The 23823-nt window shown below is 37.2% G+C and overlaps 1 protein-coding gene across 1 annotated transcript; it reads left to right on the top strand.

Annotated features, from left to right (window-relative positions):
• The first annotated feature begins 60 nt into the window (after window positions 1-60).
• ccdc85al (coiled-coil domain containing 85A, like) lies at window positions 61-23517 on the top strand. The gene is made up of 4 exons (XM_055213295.2): window positions 61-763; window positions 2050-3010; window positions 19121-19178; window positions 22698-23517. Exons 1-4 carry the CDS (start codon window positions 515-517, stop codon window positions 22714-22716), a joined length of 1287 nt encoding a protein of 428 aa, XP_055069270.1. The 5' UTR covers window positions 61-514; the 3' UTR covers window positions 22717-23517.
• The last annotated feature ends 306 nt before the right edge of the window (window positions 23518-23823 follow it).

The following is a 23823-nucleotide window of genomic DNA, read 5'->3' as shown; positions in this document are numbered from 1 at the left end:
AAAGCACAGACACACACAACGAGAGAGAGAGAGAGAGAGAGAGAGAGAGAGAGAAAGAGAGAGAGAGAGAGAGAGAGAGAGAGAGAGAGAACTTAGCAGCTGCAGTCACGCTCATTTCCTCCGGGTTCTCCCTCGCTAAGGATGCTGCCGTCTCTCCTTCGCCTCCATGAGGTTGCTGGAGCGCGCACAGACGGACGGAGGCAAGCGCACCGGGCCGCCTGAAAGCAGCCACATCAACCTAAACGACCACTTCTTTAAACTTACAAGAAGAACTATGCACGGGTGTCGATGCTGAATAACCGGGGTGGACTCGTTCTGTATGCCGCCTTCCGCTCGTAAGCTGCATCAGCTGTTGCTTTGGGAAAAGTCGAGGCGACTCCCACTCTAAGGGCATCGGATACAGGCGTCACTCCACGATGCGCTCTCCATCTCCCTGACTCCACCTAAAACAGCGGATGCTGACTGCCTCATTAATATTTCATCAGCACCTGGTATCACATCAGCATCTCTTCTGATGGAGAAAGCACAACCCCAGCAAGCACAGCCTCAGCTGTCTGGATCCAAGGCTGGATCGGAAGGTCCCGCAGAAAGCATTTCCAACCTCACCGACGAGGAGCTCCTCCAGTGGAGCAAGGAGGAGCTGGTGCAGCGTCTCCGGAGGTCTGAATCAGATAAAATGAGCGCTATACTGGACCACAGCAATCTGATTCGGGAGGTGAACCGCAGCCTCCAGCTGCATCTGAATGAGATCCGGGGGCTGAAGGTGAGCAAATGGGCGTCTGTCTGGAGCGCACCTGCGTTCAGAGCGCAGCGAGGATGCGCAGAATATGCGTCTTGTACAAATATAACCTAAAACAACTTTGGAAGTAGCACTGATATTATTAGCTCAGTTTTTAATCATATTATGGATATGTTAATTGTGTCACACCTGTTGTGTGTGGGTGTCAGGAAATAGAAATAGACTCAGGTCATTAAAACGAAAAAGTGTGTGTGTGTGTGTGTGTGTGTGCACATGGTGCAATAAGGCAGCACTGCGGTATAAGATTAGCTTGTGTCTTTAAGGAATGTTTTAAAAGCAAGAAAGAACAACAGGGCCTAAATATAGTTTGGTTTTGCTTGATCAACCCCTTTCAGCTACATTTCCAAACTTTGAAGATTCTTGAAAGGTGGATTCTAAAAAAGCAAGGAAGGGTTCACCCAGCATGAGAAATTAACCCAGAAAATGTTTACATTAGGACTGTCAAAAAATGTATCACGACTAATCGCATACAAAATAAAAGTTTGTTTGCATATTATATTTTTGTGTGTGTGTATTGTGTGTTATTAAGCTATATATATAAATATACATATATTTATGTATATATTTTTTAATGTATATTATATAATATAAAATGTGTTTGTGTGTGTGTAAATGTTTCTTAAATACATTCACGCATGTGTGTGTATTAAATAAACAACAAAATAACACAAACAGTGCATACACTTTTATTATGCAAAAACAAACTTTTATTTTGTATGCAATAAATTTTAATTAATCTTTTGACAGCCCTACATTTGACCTAATAATGGATTAAAACAACCCAGCATAGATTGAATTACAGCCCAATGGGTTGGGTTTGGTTCTTTTTGATCCAATGCATAACCCAGCATTTTAGTGATAAACACATATACAAAATGTATATATATATTGAATGCACTGTACATAGAAAAAAAAAATCTACAAAATGTATAAATGTTAATTCATATATTTGCCAGGCCATTTCGACTATGCCTATGATTACCAGTAATAAACTTTAAAGATTGTATATTGTATAAAATAAATGTTCACTTAATGTGTGCATTTGCTATAATATGTTGGTATTTTATTGGTCAGTGAACAATTGTACAATAACCTTTTATTCTTCATTGTCTTTAAAAAGCAGTATAATATTTATATAAATATGTCATAATATTTAATATATAAGGTGTACATTTAGCTTTAATTTATAAATGTACAGTACAACTCCTTAATGATATATTATTTGTGTTATCTCTTGTGATGATGATAAGGAGGTAAACCAGAAGTTGCAAGATGACAATCGTGAACTGCGAGACCTGTGCTGCTTCCTAGACGATGACAGGCAGAAAGGCAAGCGAGTGTCGCGTGAGTGGCAGCGTCTGGGTCGCTTCAGCGCCAGCGTCATGCGTAAGGAGGTGGCGCTGTATCTTCAGAAGCTGACAGAACTGGAGCGCAAGCAGGAGGAGGTGATACGGGAGAACCTGGAGCTCAGGGAGCTTTGTGTGCTGATAGATGAGGAGAAGGGAGGTAGCGGAGGCCACGGCGGAACGGGTTCTGTTGGATGTCGCAATTCCATCGACAGCCAAAGCGGGCTTCTGGTACCCGGACTGATGCGGGACGTGGGGGACGGAAGCAGCACGTCTAGTGCCGGAAGTGCCGACAGCTCAGAGCATCCCCACCATAAGCAGCCACAGCCATCCAGTGCAGGAACTGGGAATAGCAGCCCGGATCTCCAGAAGTCTCGTTTAGGGAAAGGAGACCGCGGAGAGATCTCCAGCCCTGACCCTCCTGTTCGACACAGAAGCACCAGCTTGGAGTATCCCTTCGTTCTGCCCCAACCCTGCCGGCCTCGCTGTGGCTCCATATCCGTGCCTGATCACCGGTTGATTCGGGGCCTGAGTCCGGAAAAGTACGGCCGGTCGCTGGGCCACAGGAGCCCGGAGACTCACCCAAAGCACCATCAGGCCATGAATCCAGAGCTCTACATGCAAAGGCACAGGGGAAGTTTAGGAAGCGGACCTTGCAGCCCGGAACCAAGACAGGTCCTGCTGGGAACAGAGCTTCATCATGACAAATGCAAACTGGGAGGAAGCCCTGAGATGTTGAGGCACCAGTACAGCATGGGCCCTGAACATGGGAAGTTTGGCAGCCCTGGTCGAGAGACGTCGCCACGGAGACTGGCGGGAGATGAGCTGTCTCCACACCATCGCAGCATTTATAATGGAGTTAATGGTGGGTCAATTTATTAATATTTTTATGGGATATTTATGAATGCTGAATGCATACATAAATGTGACCCTGGACCACAAAACCAGTCATAAGGGTACATTTTTTAAAACTGAGATTTATACATCATCTAAAAACTTTCCATTGATGTATTGGAAAATCGATAATTTTGACCCATGCAATGCATTTTTTGGATTTTGCTACAAATATACCCGTACTACTGGTTTTGTGGTCCAGGGTCACAAATACAAGGACTGGGTTGTTTCAACTCATGGCTGGGGCCAATATGGACAAATGAAAATGTTAATAAAATGTTTTGCTTTCTTCAGCCACATTGCGAGTCTTTGGGCAGAGTTGGGTCATTCTACAGAAAAGGTGGAATTCGGGTGATGGAAATTTGCTTTAATGAACTTCTTTCAACATACCCAAAACTTCATTAATAGCATTAATTAACTTGTCAAATCTATGAATCCGCAAAACGGGGAGCTTAATCTATTTTTAACTTTTTAATACATTTTAATAAAGAATCAATGAGTCATTTATTTGTCATTGGTGTTACCTGTGATTTAAACAACATTAATGTTGATACTAAATATTTTTTCTCATTACAGCTTGTGTATTTAGTTAAAGGTTGAGTAGATGAATGATAACAGCAATGAAAATAATTAATTATTAATATTTGTTTAATTAAATTCTTCATCTTTATCCAGCATTGTATGAAATTATTTGATTCTCAGTTTGACTTTTTTCTTTAAAACCAACAAAAACAAAAATATTCAACCAAAAAGGCTTTGATGCAAAGACTGAAATATCAACAATGTCTTACATCCCATATCAACAACAAAATAGTCTAGAAAGTACAAGAAAATACATTCATAACACCAAAACTTGGTTTAACACCAATGACACAATGTAACACCAATGACAAAATTAGAATATAATAATAGATAATGAACATGATACAACTTATAAACTTTCAAAAATTTTCCATCTTGTTTTGTTTTTATGCTTTTATGTTGGTCAGTTAAAGGAATAGTGCTTAGGAAGTACTCATTAGAGAAGTAACACTAATGACGATAACACCAATGATGGTAACACCAATGACAACTTACAGAAAAAAATAATATTTTAACAAAATGGCTGCCATTAGCCATGTGCTATTTCATCAGAGATATAACAATCACATACTTATTCAGTATAATGTATTTTTATGTAAAGATTTTAACACTCCCAGCTATAAAAAAAGAGTAACAGTAATGACATCCAAAAAATCTTATCTCAAAATTCTTTTTTTTATTTTAGACAAATAAGGTAAGACATCTCAAAAACCTTTTGCCTTCCTCCACTGCACTTCTTTCACTGACCTCTTGACCCATGAAAAACTTCAAAGATCTGATGCATTGTTTCAAAATAAAAGTGCTTTGGGTAGGGTAACACCAATGACATACATTTGGGGGACAAATATTTATTTGATATAATTCATAGAAATAGTGTATTTTTACCATTTCATTGTGGTAGTAAATTCATACAGGGTTAAAGGTAACTGTAAATTAGATTTGTTTTATAAAAAACATGGTTTTAAATAATAAGTACACAGTTCAACTTCCATGTATGATCCAAGGGACAGGGCAATTTTCAGGACCAGACATTTAAAAAAAAGTTTAAAAAAAGGAAAAATAAGAAAATTAAATAAATAAACTCTCTCATTATGGGATTATTGGGTCAAATTAAATGATTAAGGGGTCTGCAAAAGCAAGGGACAAGCATTTCCACCTTTTTTGTAGAATGACCCAGTTAGGGTTTTGGACGTGCATACCTTTTATGTATTTTTGACTCTTCAATTATGGACAAACCCAAAGGTCCGGGTTGTCCACATTTGACGTGACCATGGCTTGAAACAACCCAGCATTCTGAAATCAGCTGGATGCATTTTCCACCTGTTGCTTCTCTGATTCACCAAGCAATTTTATTAGCCGAAGTCCCTGTTATCTACTGTTATATTGCCAGCTCTGCTAAAGTTACCCATGATTGGCTCACTCACCCAGAAACAGACCTGATGATTTCTGTAGAGACTCCATAGCGCTAGCAATGCCAAAGTCATGGGTTCAATACCTAGGGAACACACTGCTAATACATAAAACCCTTACAAAAACGAACTATGGTAAAATCATGGTGATATAGTTCAGTCAAGTGATTGTTCACAGACTTTCAAACTTCAATATTTACTACAGTAAAAGATGACCATGTTCATATTGCATGGTAATGGCTAGACTATAAGGTACTCTGGATATGCCCAATAAAAACCTGGTAATACTATGCCACTTTTACTGAGGCACCAAGAAATTACATGCACATAAATATGCAAACCTCAAGCGATGTCATAACAAATCCAAGTTTTGTCTCTTTGCTCAATGTGATTAATGAAATACTTAGCTTATAGAAGATGAAAGCACTGCTGATTTCCCAAATCCCACTTGTTTTTTTCTAAACACACAAACGCAGCTTTTATTATGAGAAATGTTGAATATCAAAGCAGGCTTTGTGCCATGTGAATATCCCACGTTCACACATAACGATTTCTGCCGGGGAAGATGCTGAGTAGCAGCCCATGGTCCACACCGCCCATAAAACCCTCACCTCAAGGTGAAAGATGTGTCTCACTTTGCATTCATTAGCTTCTCTTAAAGATGAAACATTAGACTGATGCTCTTTAAATAACTCGAAAGACCAGCGGAGATCTTCTTCGGCTAGCTTGTGGAGGAGTTGAATTGGTTTTCTCGCTCTATAAGTCCCTATCAAAATAACACCCTCTCGCTCAATTATACTTCAAAAGGAATCAATAATGGTTGTTTATTGGATAATAATGGTTTTAAAAATGGTAAGGTCCTTAAGAATGGCTTTTAGGTAAAACGGGGCAATTGCTAACAAAACAACTGTTGTTGTGGTCGGATGCTGTGGGTTCAGCATTGTCCTGCGTGTCTGTATAGCTGCTGTGTTCATTTGTCACTGTCACAGTGCCAGTTCTGGTGTCGGCCCCATAGGGAAAACTGCATGTCAAGTGACCCTGCGCACCTCCATATTGTCCCTACATTTCCTGCACTTTACACCTCAAAAGCGCTCATTTTTAAAAACAGACCTGGTGTTTATGTAAGCTAATGCTGTTTTTACTCAAAGTACATTGTCAGGATGTAGACTGCCATTGTAGTCATAGTACCCACGCAGGTGTAGTTTCACTAAAGTTTGGAGTTATATCACTGTTACATCACAGATTATATCACACTTTGTGACATAAGAGCTTTGGTTGACTGTTTGCAGGCATGCGGGATGAAAACGATGTTATCTCCACACAAGTTGCTTTGTGGTGCTTTTGCAAAAAAGCACTTATATTTGTTGTGGGATTGTAACAAGATTTGAACTTTGTTTCCGGATAATCCTCTTTAAGAAAATATTTTTTGCTTTTTTATTCATGTGGCTCAAATCACATGGTTAGAAACACAACAGTACAAAGTTCATCTACATTAAATAACGGCGCTGTACACAATACAATCCTTGTTATATTTTTTGGCTAAGTACCAAAGTTAAATATCCAACTCATGATCCGAATCTTGAAATTCTCATTTATTGCTGGATGCAGGACAGCTTTTGATATGGAAATCATGCCATAGATTATCTAATATTGTCAGGTTAAAGCTACACTATGTAAGATTTGAAGATAGGATGAAAGGATCTGTTCTTTCATGTGATCAATTGTATGTTTATATATTTATAGAAAAAATGTTCATGGAAGGCATACTGTGAAACTTTTGTGAAATTCACAAAAAAAAATGCTTGTGGGCAACTTAAAAAAAAGTTGGTGGGGAATGAGTTAATATCGGCGCTATTCTCAGTTTCTGTATAATTTCCCGCTGGCTCTGATTTATCCATGTTTAATGGTCAAAAATTAGATTTTAATTGTTTTGGGTTGATCAAATTAGAAGTATTTGGTCTCTATAAATACAATCTATTACTTTTTTCTTTATTCATATTTAGTCTTTTCGTTATTGTTTTGGTGGTAGTAAAAGTTATATTTATACTATTGATGTTCCATTTAATCTTAACGTGGTAGGAGCACTCGATTTATTACTGTACATTGTTCTTGTCAATACCAAATACAACAGAATAATTAAGTGTTTTATATTGTAACCATTTTTTTCAGAGAGTCAGAGAGATGTTTCTGCATGCTTATAAATATGGTGATATCTCACAACTTGTTTTAATAGTCATTTCACCGGAAAATAAGTCATCAAGTGTCCCAATGTATAGTAAGCCAGTGTCCTTACCTGCAGTTCAAAACGGCATTTTTGCCTCCATTTAAGGGCACTTCAGGGAGGAGAGATGTATAAACAGAAGCTACAGATAAAGAGAAAATGATTGTTTTCATTGCTTTATTCTCCATGTGTATTTAAATTGGCCACATGATGTGACATTATTGTGATACTTCCTCTGAAGTTTACATCCAAGAGCTCTGATCTTCGAAAGTATCAGGGCATACTGTAGGTACAATCAATTCTGATTGGGATTCACAGACGGATTAACAAGCTTATTTTGAGACACACTGAAAGTTTTTAAAAACAATATTTGTGCCTGTGGATGTGTGTGTGTGACTATCCGCTCTGGTGGCAGCGTTTCCAGTCACAGATATGTTTAAAGAAGCCTTTAAACAAGCGTAGAAGCCGTTACGGTTATGTTATCAGTAGAATATCACACGGCTGGGAAGGGCTCCTAGCCAATCAGATTCAAGAACCAGAAAGAACTGTTGTATAATGTAAAATATCCAACATATTGTGCCAGTCAAATAAGGAAATTACTTCATCATTTATTCACCCTCAAGCATCCGAGATACACATGCATGGCCGCGGGAGATTTTTTTTAAGTAAAAATATTTTGCACAATTTATATATTACTTATGAATTATTTTTGACACATGTAGGTTATACGTGTATTTTGGATTTGAATTTCATTACTGTCTGTGCCTACCTATCTCCGTGGTCTCATCCGAGCGCACTTTCTCCGCCTTGCATCTTTTGAAGATATGGGTACGCAGCACCATGACCCAGAAAAAAACCTTTCGCTGAATCTGATGCATGCCCACACAGAAATTCTGAACTCGTCCCCGCATGAGACTCTATTACTTTGGACTCTATTTGGATAGATTTGGGTTCACAGCCACAGCTTTCAAATGCAATTACCACTTAAAATCAACTCCAGAACAAATAGACAATACCTGTCCATAAAACAGCTTTTAAGTCAACTGTCCCATTACTTTTGACCTCTTTAAAAAGGGGGAGCTCCATATTAAACGGCTGTAATTCCTAAATCCTTCAGCCAATTTGGATGCGAATACCCTCAAAATAAAGCTGAGAGTGTGCACTAGCCAATATTCATAATATGACTGTAACTGGAACACATTTTGGTAAACAGCAAAAATAACACAAAATGTGCCTCTGTCCCAATATTTATGGACCTGACTGTATAATATGTTCTGCAATCTTCTTTTTGTCCACCTGCTTAAAAGCTTAAAGGAATATTCCATTTTCTTAAAAGAAAAATCCAGATAATTTACTCACCACAATGTCATCCAAAATGTTGATGTCTTTCTTTGTTCAGTCGAGAAGAAATTAGGTTTTTTGAGGAAAACATTGCAGGATTTTTCTCATTTTAATGGACTTTAATAGACACCAACAATTAATACTTAACTCAACACTTAACAGTTTTTTTCAACGGAGTTTCAAAGGACTATAAACAATCCCAAACGAGGCATAATTATCATTTTTGACAATAAAAATAACAAATATCCACTTTTAAACCACAACTTCCGTTTAGATCCGGTCGTCATGCGCAATACGTCATCACGTCAAGAGGTCACAGAGGACGAACGCGAAACTCCGCCCCAGTGTTTACAAGTGGGGTGAAAGAGGACCGTTCCTACGTTGTTGTGTGTCAACTGATGCTGGTTGATGTCTTTGTGTCAGTTTATTGTTTAAAATGGTCCGCAGGTGTGGGTTTTATGGATGTGGCACGTGACCTCCCTACGTCACTACGCGTTTGCGTTGGGTCGCGCTGGACCGGACCTAAACGAAAAATTGTGCTTTAAAAGTATATGTTTGTTATTTTTATTGTCAAAAATGACAGTCGTTTTGCTAGATGGGACCCTTGTGCCTCGTTTGGGATTGTTTATAGTCCTTTGAAACTCCGTTGAAAAAAACTGTTGGGTGTTGAGTTAAGTGTTAATTGTTGGTGTCTATTAAAGTCCATTAAAATGAGAAAAATCCTGCAATGTTTTCCTCAAAAAACATAATTTCTTCTCGACTGAACAAAGAAAGACATCAACATTTTGGATGACATTGTGGTGAGTAAATTATCTGGATTTTTCTTTTAAGAAAATTGAATATTCCTTCAAGCGAAAGTTTTGAAACTCTGGAGATTTCTTTCTCGGCTACCGAAGTCTAAATCATGGCAAATTCTAATACTGTAGATAAGAGAGGCTTTTAAAGCTGAGACAAAAGAGCCATTACACAACTCCGGCCATTTCCCAATAATATAAAGTCAGACCTCTTTAAACTCAAACTCTCTATCTCCGGGGAAGCCTGTGGTTTTGACAGACCTGTTTGTCAGTTACTGTGTGTGCGTGTGTGTGTGTTTTAATGTGAGCATGCTCATGCTGTGTTACGTGCTCGCCTCCGTGACCTTGGGAGATGCCCCCTTCTGATTTCAGCTCTAAATTTAGCCCTGAGCCTTTGTTTATCTTATCTGATACAGTAGACTAATACCTTTCCCCCACTTTTCTTTTAAGACATCGCATGTGCCCGGCTCTCGTGGACTGACATGGAGGAGCATTCAAGTTCTCACTTTATCTGACATTTTATAACAAAGTTTACATTTCAAAGCAATTTTATTTTATAATGATGTTTTATATTTTTTATATTTAACATGTACTTATATATTTAAAGGTCACTAAAATAACAACAGCTTAAAATAAGTATGCTATGCCATCATGAGTGATGTAACATCATAATATTATGACATCAATATGATGTTTTTAACAGGGAAGAATAGTTGAACTTAAACCACTAAATTTTAGTTATTAGTTTTAAATCTAAACAAAAACAAATATTTTTGAAAAACTGACTGGAATGCTATTGAATGATGTGTGGTCTCCTAGAAGTGAAACTCATGCATGAGAGTGCAATAATGTTACATTTAGGCAGCGCAATGCTTTAAGCAGATAAAAGGAACAGAAACAAGATCTGGCGGGTGACAAAATGTCCTATAATTCTTTCCTTGTGAACCAATATTCCAGCATTCGTTTTCCCAAGTAAGAATATTAAACTGAGGTCTTAGTCACGGGTACCATAATGGATTTACACGGCTGGCTCAGCTCAGACTGTTCACAGTCATGGCTTTGTGCGAGGATTGTGAGTTTTCACAAAAACCCTTGTAGCTCGGACCTCACATGCATGTCTTTAAGGTGCACCTTTATTTGATTATAAATTAATCAAAATTATAAAATGGTGTGAATGGGGCGTTCCATAGCTAAATGGAGGCAGGTGATTGGATAAAGAAGACATATTTGAGGTGTCAAAGTAAAGAAGATCTGAATATGCCTGCTTTAAAACAGAGCATTCTTACTAAGACACTTTTATGAGCGAGAATCCAGGACGCATGCATTACTGCTCTTGTTTTATACACTATTAAGGGGTCGGCAGCACGGTGGGGCGAGCATAAAACCGGCATGAGATCGTGACACTGCCTGAAGGAACATGAGTTAATACAGTCATGAATGTGCAATGACCTTCAGTTAGCATGTCTGTGAGAGAGGCATTGTGGGTAATCTTTAGATGATGCAGTGTGAGAGCATTCAAGTGGCTTTAATAAGGTTTTAGTTCATGTCTTGACATAATGTAGGCCAGGGTTCTTTAACTACTGATTTTAAAAATGTAAATATGATGCAGCCAGAGTTGTATAGTACTTAAGTATTTTTACTTTCTAGATAAAAGTAAATTTTCAATTATTCGTATTTTATTAGTGTTTTTCTTTGGAAAACAAACATTCCAAAACATATTATCATATTTTTTACTCCACTACATTTCATAATTTCAAGTTTTTGGTTTATATTTAATATTTAAGTACATTAAACATCTAGAATTTTTTTGTACTTTTACTTAAGTAAAAAAAATGTCGTACTGTTACTCAAGAAAGTAAAAGTACACAATTTTTATGTAATTAGGCATTAAATCAATTTTATTATGCAATATATGATGAATACACAGTATGATTTTATGCTTTAGAATGTAGTGAACATTTTTTAGTAAAGAAAAGTACATTTTTTCCCAAGACAAACACTCTGATAAAGCATAGATGCTTGGAAAATGTAACTAAAATACTTAAGTATTATACACCTCTGGATGCAGCCAAACTTTTACTCTTTTATTAAAGAGCACCTATTGTCCGATTCATGTTTTTACATTTCCTTTGGTGTGTAAGTGTGTATTAGTACATGTTAACTCTTTCACTGCCAGCATTTTTTTTTTTAAAGTTGCCAGCCAGCGCCAGCGTTTTTCATGATTTTCACCAAAGTTTAATGCCTTCCAGAAAATGTTCTTCTTCAGATATATAAACATACAATATACCAAATGAAAGAACAGACCCTCTGCTTTCAAACAAAAAAAAACCCGTTTCATCCTACCTTGAGTAGTTCTTTTGTAATCAGCTTTTGAATATGGGTAGGTTTCTGCAAAAACACCACATTTTGAGCAAAAAGCAGAGATAATTCCATTTTTGTGACGGACTTTTCATAGAGATCCCATTCAGAGCGATCTTTAAAACAGACACGGACATGCAGCAGCTTGCCAGAGGGCAATACTTCCGGGTTTAAACAGTTGCGGAAGGGCGCCACCTAGTGGATAATAGCGGTATTGCGGAAAGACGGAAAAACTCGTCATTGGCGGGGAAGCGTTTTCTCTTGATTGACGAGAAATCTCGTCAATGGCGGGGAAAGAGTTAACGATATGTAAAAGGTACAAACCCCAAAGTAAATGATGACGCGAGTTATCGTCTTCAATGTAAATCGCTCTTCTTGGACTACAACACACGGATTGTAGGCAACAGTTTACTTTCTGGGATTGGTGATGTAGACAAGACCGACAATATCATAATTTCTCCGGCTTCGGACTCACAGCTTGTAAGTTAACTCCTGTTAGCATTGAATTGAAGCATTGAAGCAAATCTTTCAAACATGATAAGGAGCGTCACATTTCTGGCTGACGTCAGAGGTATTTTAGGCCAATCACAACGTACAGATTAGCTGGCCAATCAGGGACACAGCGCTTTTCAATCTGTGCGTTTCAGGAAGAGAGTGAAATCTGGAGCTACAAAAATGTACGGTATGTGGAAAATAATCACGCAAACACATTGTATTATACCAAATACACAAAATAACGTTTTTTAGCAATGAAATAGGTGTTCTTTAAACTTTTATTTTTACTTCTTTTATATATTTTTCCTTTACCTATTATATATATTATTATTATAAGCTATGTTGTTTTTGTTGCTTTTTGTTATAGGTCATATATTAAAAAACATGCGCATATCCGGTATCCAGTATTTTGCCTTTTAATTTCTGAAAATTATTTTTTTTTATATTTGAATAAACAGTTGCAGTTTAACATTGCAAGAGGCAAATGTTAATAGTTCAACTATGAACATTGCACAAAAATGTGCAAGTGTAAATACTCAACACATATATTTTTGTATAGCACTAGCTGTAACGCAGAGCTCTTAAAGGGGACACATTATGAAAATCAGACTTTTTTATGTTTAATTGCTATAATTGGGTCCCCAGTGCTTCTATTAACCTAGAAAATGTGAAAAAGATCAACCCAGTAACTTCTCTGCAAGCATGTGAAAAAATAGGTAATAGAAATTTGCCTCCCCTTGTGATGTCAGAAGGGGATAATACCGCCCTTTAATCTGCACTATATAACCACGCCACTGCCATTTAGTGCAGAGATCAGCTCATTTGCATTTAAAAGGACACAACCAAAATGACACATGTTTATAACAGTTTAACTTTTGTAAATTGTTACATTTCAAGTAAACATATGCATGCAATCACAACATATAGTCAGTCTTCTCTCCTAATGACTAAAATTGCACTTCATGTTTTCTTTTTTAATATTTAAAAATATTTAGTATATTAACCCCCTTTTCACAGTACGCGACATTCGGACATGACTGTGGCTGTTCGCCCCCTAGTGGCAGTCGTAATGAGAGGTTAGTTTAATCGTAAATCCATGTCAAAATGTGAGAGGAGCTTATTTCAGCGCAAGAGCCTTCAAAGTGGAATAACTAAATTATTGCAAATGTATGAAACAATAAACAGTTATGCATATATCCAAGTGTTACTAATATAGTTAATCAAAAAAGGATTCATAATTAATCATTTTCACCATTGGAACACAATGAAATACACCACTTCCGGTCGACGTGTCACATGTGGTGTAGTCGCACAAGTTTTTTTAAAATTTGCGTATTCGAAAATTATGCACTCCCAGATGGTTGGCAGCCCACGCAACCCCTTTGTGACTCTCCTTCCATTTTTTGGCCGTCATTTGTCGTGTACAGTGGAAAGGCGTCTTTAAAATAACCATGCTGATTTTAAAATCATCCTACATAATTTAAAGACAATTCTGTGAAAATATAATCTTGATATCTTTAATATTGACTGAGTAAGATCAAGATTTCAAAATTCATCAAGATTTGATGCTCCAAATCTCATAATTAGATGATTCGACTTGATTTCACAGACAGGTTCACAAATCAGTTTAGAGACATTCTTTTTCCTCGACAAACATTTGGAGAGGCTGAATGCAAGATGAGACATCAGTTTGTTTTATCCATTTTCCCAGAAGTAAAAATTGGATTTAAATGTGTATATCTGCAAATATATAGACTTTACTTATGATGCTCAAATTCTTGTATTTTTTATGTTTTATAGCACATTTAGCACTTACAGTAATTATTGTTAAAGATACGGAAGATGTACAAAGCCAAGACAGCATCTGTGTTGTTATAGCTGAGTATTTATGAAACTATGTGAAATTATGTCTTTGATGATAGATGCCAGATGCTCTCGTCTGAAAGCAGCAGGTAGAAAGCATGTTTACAGACATAAGAGTCTATTTATAACATTATTAATCATTATTTAGTCTTCATAATTCACAAGATAACAAGTTGACGCTCTTGTAACAGATACTGTAGGAGAATTTTGTGGCCCTCCACTGGAGTCTGGAGCTTAAGTGTTCCAATGATCTCTGAAAATATAGGACAATCTCCCATAATCCCTGTTTTACGCTGATGGAAACGCGTGTCTGTTGTGTTAGTGGTTGTATGTGGCTGCTCAGCTCACTGTTGAGTCATGGCATTGTGTGAGGATTGAGTTTTTACAAAGACTTTACTATGTGGCTTAGTCCCCACATGTCTTTATAACCTAAAAGAAATCTGTGAGCCACTAAGTTTAAAATAAAAATATGAACCTTGTACGGTTCATAAAGCTGCCATCTTTCTCAACTTTCAAAGACTGCTACCTGAATGGATGCTCGCGAATGCGGTGAAGCTATGCTCAGTGTCGTTGACTCGATGACTCACTGGTGTCACCGTTTTAGCCCCGCCAAAATAATACTGAACACAGAAATGTGGAAAAACTTTTAAAGGTGAAACTCCTTAATTCAGTTGTAACGTGTTACAGGAAAACATTTCTAACATTTATAATGTGTTTAACTCTTTCCCCACCATTGACAAGTTATCTCGTCAATTAAGAAAAAACATTTGCATAAAAAAAGTTTTTGAGGAATTTTTATGTTAATCTGCAATACTGCACTTACCCAATTTATGAAAAAACTAAAGCCAAAATGTTATTTACTCATTTTAAACTCTGTGTATGTTTTGATAATCATTCTGAATCTGATATCTAACAAAATTCCTTTACAAAAATGCAATTATTTCAGCATTTTACTAAAAAAAAAAAATATATATTTTTAAAGAAAAATACACATTTCTAAGAGTATATAAGCAGAGAAAAAATATAGATATGATGAAAAGTTTTTTCCCAATTTTGTTTGTTTGTTTATTGTTTGATTGAAAGCAGAGGGTATTAGGGCTGCACGATTCCAGGAAAAATTATGATCACGATTGTTTTGCTTAATCTTTTGATCACGATTAGAAATCACAATCATTCTGTAAGTGAAGGAACTTCTATTCACTTCAGTATTTTTATTACACTTTACAGCCATGTATATATTAGGCTATATATATTTTATATATTAAAAAATATGTTATTGTTTTGTAATATTCACAGCTCCCATTCTCTTTTTAAAACATTTAAAATCATTCCGCAAAATTCTGCATAGATTTTGCAGAAGAAATCAGCAGAAATAGCAAAAATAACTTCTTACAATTGTAGCTGATACTCTTACAGCAATTAAAGCAGTTCAGTTTTGTTTTAACTGTCAAAATAATTAAATATATTTTATTTCTTACATTTTACAGCATTTTGTGTTTGTTAAATTAAGGTTTTTGATGATGACCAAGCGGTTAAAAAGGTTTATCAAAGTTGTCCTGAGAGAAAGAATGGGTATTAGGGATTTGTTTTAAAGGTTTTGATCCACTTCGAATGTTCAATAGTGTATATATATATGTCGTGGATGGTCAGGGTTTTTTATGGTTGCGGCTTGTGTCTTCAACTTTTAAAAATCTTGATATTTCACGTTTGGACGAAACAAAAGCACAGTTTGCACAAGACTCGTAACTTTCCTAATCAACATCACTTTTCTCATATCCGAAATATCCAAACAATGGAGTATATGACCCTTTTCGGGAACAAACATACGTATTTCTGCACTTTTTTCTTGTTGCTCTGCCATTGTGTTCGTTTAAGATGAATGACTGTAAATCTCGTGATGCCAACTTAATTCTACCATGACACAGACCCCGCTTGCAAATATCCACTCCGTATACTCTGACTCCGCCCATATCAAACAAACACATTGCTTGATTCTAGACCGTCTGCTTTGTGCTTGGTCTTTCCACATTAATCGCGACGATTGTCTTAAACTAATCGTGGGGCGCACATATCGTTATCATGATAAAAATGCGATTAATCGTGCAGCCCTAGAGGGTATGTTCTTTTATTTGATATATTTGCATGTTTATTTATTTTTAGAAGAACATTTTTCTGGAAGGCATTTTGTGAAAATCCCAAAAATGCTGGCGGGCAACTTTTCAAAAAATGGTTGGCGGGGAATAAGTTTAAAACAATTCTCTAAAATGATTTTACACAGACTTTAAATGTTCCCGTGCTACTTGTTCAAAGTCTTCTCTCAGGTTTGGTTTGCGTTCTCGATTCCTCTTTTGTTATTTCACACTCTATCTGCGTTCACATTGAAATGACGGTAGATGAACAGGCCAAGATCAGGATGTCTGTCAAATCCCCTTAAAATGTTTCTTCGAGGTCCACAAACCGGCATAAATCTTTAATGGCCGGCTGCGTGTGTGTGCCTCTGGCAAATGTGATAATGAGATGAAACAACAGAAGCAGGATGCCAGGGCAGTGAATGAAACGGAGCGCTATCGATGCCGGCTTAATGGATGTGATCTCAGACAGAATGGATGTGCAGTCGCTGTATCTGAATTAGGATTGAATGTCTTTGAGCAGCGAGAAACGCGTGCTAACCTCCGTTTAACCCGTCAATGAAAGGTGCTCCTGTGCATGCTGCCCGGCACGTTTCGAGAAGGTAGACGTGACAGTGTGATATAGCATCTTATGTTCTTACTCTGGTAGATTACACCCTTCTCAGCGTGAGGTTTCAGCCCCAAAAGACTGTCACTATGTCTGCCTGAGTATGTGTGTGTGCGGTTTGATGGGGTGGCATATGGGAAAAGCAGACAGGTTCACAGTCTGTTAGTCTAGGCAAGCGTACAAGAGAAACTGAGTGGGAATTAGTAATCAAGTAAATAAAGTAAATAAGTAAAGAGCCATTGGTCACATGTGCACTACTATTTAATGTTTTCTACCTAAAATCATCCTACATAATGTAAAGAAGATTCAGTAAAAATATTACCTTGATATGTTTAATATTGTCTGAATAAGATCATGTCAAAGATTGAAATCAATGTGAAATCACTTAAAGTGCATTTAAAGGGCCCATTTTATGCAAAATACACTTGTTTGGACATAAAAGTGTGTTGGCAGCGTGTGAACACAACAACCCTACAATGAAAAAAAATTCACCCTCTCCTTCTTTTTAATCCCCATAAAAAAGCTGTTTTGATTCTCGTTAATGTGATATCACATTGATAAAGCCGCCCACAGCCACTGATTGAGTGGGGCTAAATATACTATTGTCTCAGACTGTATTCACAGAAATCAGATTTATTTTTAACCCTCATAAGCCCCGATTTTTCTGTATACGTTAGAGTTCCTTGGGGGTAAAAATGACCCCAGAAATTTAAAGAGTGAATACAAATAATATATACATTTTTTTTGTTTACTTCCCATCTATACATTAATGCGGTGTTTTGGGAGATATGAAGTACTTTTGTACCTGTTTACCACTAAATTCCTCAACTACACCATTAGCTTGCCTGTAAAATATCAAATTTGTATGTAAATTTGATTTAAATTGTTTTTTGATCTAGATTTTATGTGTTCAATTTGGTAATCTGGTGTTTAGAAAAAAACATAAAAGAATCACAGTTTAGGTATTAAATCATTTTGACCAGCAGAGGCCCATATAGACACTCATTTCACTGGATGTGTCCAACTGCTCACATCACTACTTTAGTGATACATTTTGTGAATTTATGTATATATAAACAATAGAAAGAACATAAAAATTAATATTATTTCAAATAGTAGATTTTTTTCTAGTTTTTGATGTATTTTGAAATGTCTGTTTTAACAAAATGACACAAAATTTGACTGAATGTAAGTGTGTGTGTGTGTGTGTGTGTGTGTGTGTGTGTGTGTGTGTGTGTGTGTGTGTGTGTGTGTGTGTGTGTGTGTGTGTGTGTGTGTGTGTGTGTGTGTGTGTGTGTGTGTGTGTGTGTGTGTGTGTGTGTGTGTGTGTGTGTGTGTGTGTGTGTGTGTGTGTGGTGCATGTGTATCTGTGTCTTTATGTGTGTGTCTGTGTCTTTATATGTGTGTAAGTTTGACTTTGACTTTGTGTGTGTGTGTGTGTGTTTGTGCGAGCATGTGTGTGTGTGATATAGAGCCCACCAATTTACAGCTTTGTTTTGCATCAGTGGCTGTTTTTTTGCCAAATTCTGTAAAAAATCTTTTCTATATTGCATTTGTGCTCTAGTACCAGGCCTACTTTTTATGTGTTGAAATTTTCAGACTTATTCTAGATGCATTGATTTATTTATTTTTTGACAAAAAAAGAAAAAAAAAGATGATTTTTTTTGCATTTCCCATTTATTTCAATTGGGCTAATTTAATCTTTTGGTAAATTTGTTTTTACACATCTTTAGAACGACTGACTCAAGCCCATTTTTATATGAATATTGACGAAAGTCACAAAACCTTATTCCACTAAGATGAAGGGAACCATGTTTTTTAACTAAAGAAAAGTGGCTTTGGGGTAAGATTGACCCCAAGGGACTTATTAGGGTTAACTGAAAGCGCTTACTGGAAGTGAGGGTCATTTGCATTTAAAGGTATACACATGAAAACAACTATTTTTTGCTCCGACCCAAACAGGGGCATTTTGGACATGCTATAAAAATGATCTGTGGGGTACTTTAAACTTCACAGACACATTCTAGGCACACCTGTGACTTATATTACATCTTGTAAAAATGTGAATAATATGTGCCCTTTAAGCTGCATGTATACTTTTTTTTATCAGAATGTGTGTTCCCTGAGACTCTGTGATCTTTGCACTGCTACTGCAATGCTCTACCAATTGAGCTATAGAAACACAATGCACCCAGTGTAATGAGAAAGTTTGTAACGAGAAACTGCTATATTATGTTATTTTTCTTGTGAATATTTTACAAAATTCTTGATTTTCTTTACAGCTTTGATATCAGCTGGATGTTGCAGCAACAACTGCAGGAACGTGAAGGTCTGGGACAGGTGAGTTGTGCCAGAACATCTCAGGCTCTGATCCAAACCAAGCTCACCTGCTGACACCAGTTTTAACCATCCCGAAAGGCTAGGCAGGCGATCACATTTTGCATCTAAAACCAAGCGGAAAACGCAACCATGCCCCTTGCCTACATTTTTTCCAACGTGCTTTTGGCGCCGCCATGCCTGGAAAAAAGCGTGCCACTTTGCGATCCCATCACTCTTTATTTAAGTGCGCTTGTCATGCGGCTACATTTAAAATAACGTATTTATGCGCGCAAAAGATGCTAAATCTGAATATTTTATCAGGTAGCAAAGGTTATGGGTTTGTTACGCAAAGATCACAAGAATTTATGTTTTACAAATGTATATTGCTTTGAAATATGTTTAAGATGAAAGGAGCTTGTAATTAAAAAGTATTATGTATTTTACAGACAGAAAACAAAGCAGAATATGCAGTTCTGTCTTCAGATATCCAGTTATCTTGCTTCGAACAAAACTCGAAACAATCTTCATATATCACATTGCACAGGCCAAGCAAACTTCCTCACGCTTCTCAGAAGAGCTCAAAGTATCGACTGTATGTTTTAAACACTCTTTGGTTTCCTGGGGGACTGACTTGTGCACTGCGAGTTCTGGAAATTGCATAGCAGTCAGGTAACCAGATTGAAGTTTGCAATTTTCGCAAGTGCTTTCCAATTTTATGTGGAATATGTATCTAGCGAGCAGTGAATGGACTGCGGGAATCTGCGCTGTCCAGGGCTGAGACTAATGGAGTAGCTGCCTTTAATTCAGTCACTTATCAGGTTCCATTTCAGGGAGGATGCTGCCATAGAAACAAGCTGAATATGAAGACAGTGAGGCAGGCCACTATGGTTTGGAACGGAGCCCAAGTTGCTGCTCGAGTTTTTTTCCGTGTGAAGCTTTAATTGTTCTTAAACCAGTCGGATATGCATATTATTGTTAACAATGTTCTAGTATTGACAGGTAGACATTATTCTAAATGAAGGAGTGTGTGACCACAGTTAGTAATTTGCATAATACACATCCAACCATCCTCATATAGAGGGTATCCCATCGGAAATAACTGGCAAAACTGAAACCAGAACTAAAGTACATGGTTATCTAATGAAATTAAGTCCAGGGCTGTTGTTCCACGACTTGGAGTGGTCATTGGACATTGAAATGTTATTGGACGGTAGGGGTGTAGCAATACATTGATATGGATCGATGCATTGATTAAATGTCTAACGATACAATGCATCGATGCCACACACAAAATATTGATATGAGATACATTTATTTTTACACTCTCCGCATACTCATTCCTTGACTAATGGGCCATACACACCAAACGCGAGTTCAGCGTTTTGCGCGATTAGATTACATACAAAGTCAATGCAAAAATGCGATCAGACGCGTCCTCGAATGATGCGATATGGACGGCTTGTTTGCCGTGAAAACACGTGCTATTCACCTCAAACGCGTCTTCACCCAGGTTGAAAATATTCAACTCGAGCGAAAAATTCGCATGACACGAAGTAAAATCCCACGAGTAATCTAGAGCGAGTAACACGATGCCCCGCGTTTGGTGTGTATGTAGCATAACGTTACACATTTAACGTTACACATATCCACCAAAGGACGCATTTTTGTTTATTTTCGTGTGTGTCAGCAAGTGAATGCAACAAAGCGGTTGTAGCAACGAAAACACAACGAAAGAGGCAGAAGACGTCTAACAGCTAATGGACACAAATGAAGTTTGGTAATATTTTGTATTCAAAAAATTATTTGGACAAACAGACTGGCAGAAAACCTTTGCCAACACCAGCTGAAACACTAAAGCCTTTGACTGTCGTCGCCATCATTAGCTTGATTTTATGTGACAGTTCCATCATCATTTATTTTTCTTTATTTAAAAAGTGTATTTTTTCTTAGTTTTTTTGTTGTAAATGTCCCAATTTTGGGCAGAGATCGTGCCATTTCAAAGAGTTTAATTAAATAGTCATGTTATATTTTTTGCATTTAAAGGGGACATTTCACAAGACTTTTTTAAGATGTCAAATAAATCCTGGTGTCCCCAGAGTACATATGTGAAGTTTTAGCTCAAAATATCATATAGACAATTTATTATAGCAAGTTAAAATTGTCACCTTGTAGGTGTGTGCAAAAATGTGCCGTTTTACATGTCATTAAACATGTAAAACGTGTCATTAAACATGCAAATGAGCTGATCTCTGCACTAAATGGCAGTGGCATGGTTGGATAGTGCAGATTAAGGGGCGATATTATCCCCTTCTGACATCACAAGGGGAGACAAGTTTTAATAAAAGATTTTTTCTTGCTTGTGGAGAATGGGTTACCAAAACTAAGTTACTGGTTTGATCTTATTCTTATACTCATTTTCTAGGTTGATAAAAACTGGGGACCCAATTATAGCACTTAAATGTGGAAAAAGTCAGATTTTTATGATATGTCCCCTTTAATGCTGCATTCACACCAGCCGCGTCAAACACGAGTGATTTCAATGTTAAGTCAATGTGAAGACGTGTTGACGCACATCTGAAGGTCTCGCGGCGCAAATGAGGTGTTTAGCATGGCGAGGTAGACGCGATTCCGCCTCATTCACAATGGCCCAAATTGAGCGTTGCTGAGGCAAACGCGCGAGTTAAAAAATTTAAACGTTGGCGATAAAACGTGCCGCGTTAACCAATCACGAGCTTGCTCTAGTAGTGACGTGATTACAGGAAGTGAGCGGAGTCGCAGAAGCCCCTCCCATGACGCGAATTTTCGCGTGAATGTCTCGATGACTAGAATTCACTTGCGAATGAAGCGAGTAAACTAAAAATGTTCACGCGGCAAACTAGACGTGGTAGACCCGAATTTGACGCCTCAAACGCAGCTGGTGTGAACCCGCGGTAAGAGTTATTAAAATTGTAACTGCTTAACTAAGCACGTAATAATAAAGTATCATTAAATTAATTGAAATGCATCTTCAGTCATTGTTGGAGGTCAAACTTCCTTGCTCATTGCTCTTTTATTCTGAAACACAACAATTAATAATGTAATACAAGCCCGATCTCATTGGAAATTTGTTCGTATTTTACGAGTTGGCTAATTCGTATATAAAATGTACGATTATTTTAAAAAAAGTCACAGGGGCAAAAGCAAATCTTAAATAAAAAAAACTTGTTGTCGGATGAATTAATACAAATTAGCCACCTCCTAAAATACGTATGAATTGCCACGTGATTGATTTGGCAATACTAATTTATTTACAGAAGATATCCCATGTCGAATTAACACATTTTTGGGCTATACTTTAAAGTCTTATGGAAAGAATACAAGTCTCCAAATCCCATGTAAACGCTGTTTTCTGCATAGCCGGTTTATTAATTTGCACGTAAACACATAAAAAGGTTTCTATACTATAACAAGCAGATTTTTGATAGTTATCCGCTCATTCTGTGCATGTAAACACACTCACTGATCATTCATTCACTAAGTAATTTTTTGTTTCCTTCACAGTTTCGATGGTTCCTCTTGAAGACGCCTTGCGGATATTCCATTCCTTCATCTCGGGTGCGACAATCCGAGAAGTCAGGGCCAATTTGAATTGTCAACAGCAGTTTGCTTTGGGGACCCCGTGGCCATGGTGCAGTGATTTAAAAGAGACTAAAGTGAGACACAAAATGTTTTTCCTGCCAGTCCCGGTGTAAGAAGACGCTCGCACAATACGCAGTCTCACCCACATGCACACAACCATACAGCCGTGAGTCTCCTGTGGTTTACAGATGTTGTGCATTTGGGTTATCTCTACATATGTGTCATTCTTACTAGCGATAGGACACATTAAACAAGATGCTGCGGCTTATTCAAAGGTGCTTACCTGTCCTAATGTTTATTTATGCAGTTTCTTTTTTAACCAAAGCTATCTCGACATTGTTCGTTTCTCATCGAGACCTCTTGAAAGGAGTGTTAGTATCACATTTGTTAGCTTGTTCGTATCTCGGACACTGCTACAAGCGAAACAGACTTTGTATATGTTGTCAGTGACTAAACAGCCTCATCAGTGTTTTGCACTGATTTTGTGTGTGTGTGTGTATGTATGTATGTGCATTTGTTGGCTTTACATTATTCCCTTCCTCCGAGCTCATGTATATAAGCCGATGAGGTTTCATGTTGTTTTATATAGACAGAAATACAGCATAATACATATAGTAAATTAATGGATTAGTTTTATATGCATATATTGACTATTATTTTTGACTTAAAGTTATTATTATAACAACAACAATAATATGAATATATCTATGTGCAAAATATTAAAGGATTTTCACTACTTCGACTCAATGCATTAATTATTTGTATCACTAATTTGAGACACAACGCCTTTGTCAGCAATCCGGCAAGGCAGAGCTCCCATGTTGTCCATTCGGGTTGTTTTTATGCAAATTAGATCTGTTCGGTTGTGTCAGGATAACAGAGGATGAGAGAAACTCTACGACAGTCTTTTAACATTTTTAAACATCTCTTCACTGGGTCTTATCAGAGTTCAAGTGTTCTGTCTTTTTGGTTTGTTTGTTCTCGCTTTAAAAACAACTACTCATTTTCTTTGCTCTATACCCTGAAATCTGAAGCTTTCGCTTTGGTT

This window comes from Misgurnus anguillicaudatus, chromosome 8 (assembly GCF_027580225.2).
Source record: "Misgurnus anguillicaudatus chromosome 8, ASM2758022v2, whole genome shotgun sequence".
In the NCBI taxonomy this organism is placed as follows: Eukaryota; Metazoa; Chordata; class Actinopteri; order Cypriniformes; family Cobitidae; genus Misgurnus; species Misgurnus anguillicaudatus.
The sequence above is the reverse complement of the archived record's forward strand: the minus strand, read 5'-3'. Positions and strand labels throughout refer to the sequence as shown.

Bases quoted from the DNA above. Each gene is read 5' to 3' on its own strand.
- ccdc85al (XM_055213295.2), top strand. From the start codon at position 515: ATGGAGAAAGCACAACCCCAGCAAGCACAGCCTCAGCTGTCTGGATCC. The intron at 764-2,049 runs GTGAGCAAATGG...GATGATGATAAG, and splicing joins ATGAGATCCGGGGGCTGAAG to GAGGTAAACCAGAAGTTGCA. The intron at 3,011-19,120 runs GTGGGTCAATTT...TTTTCTTTACAG, and splicing joins CATTTATAATGGAGTTAATG to CTTTGATATCAGCTGGATGT.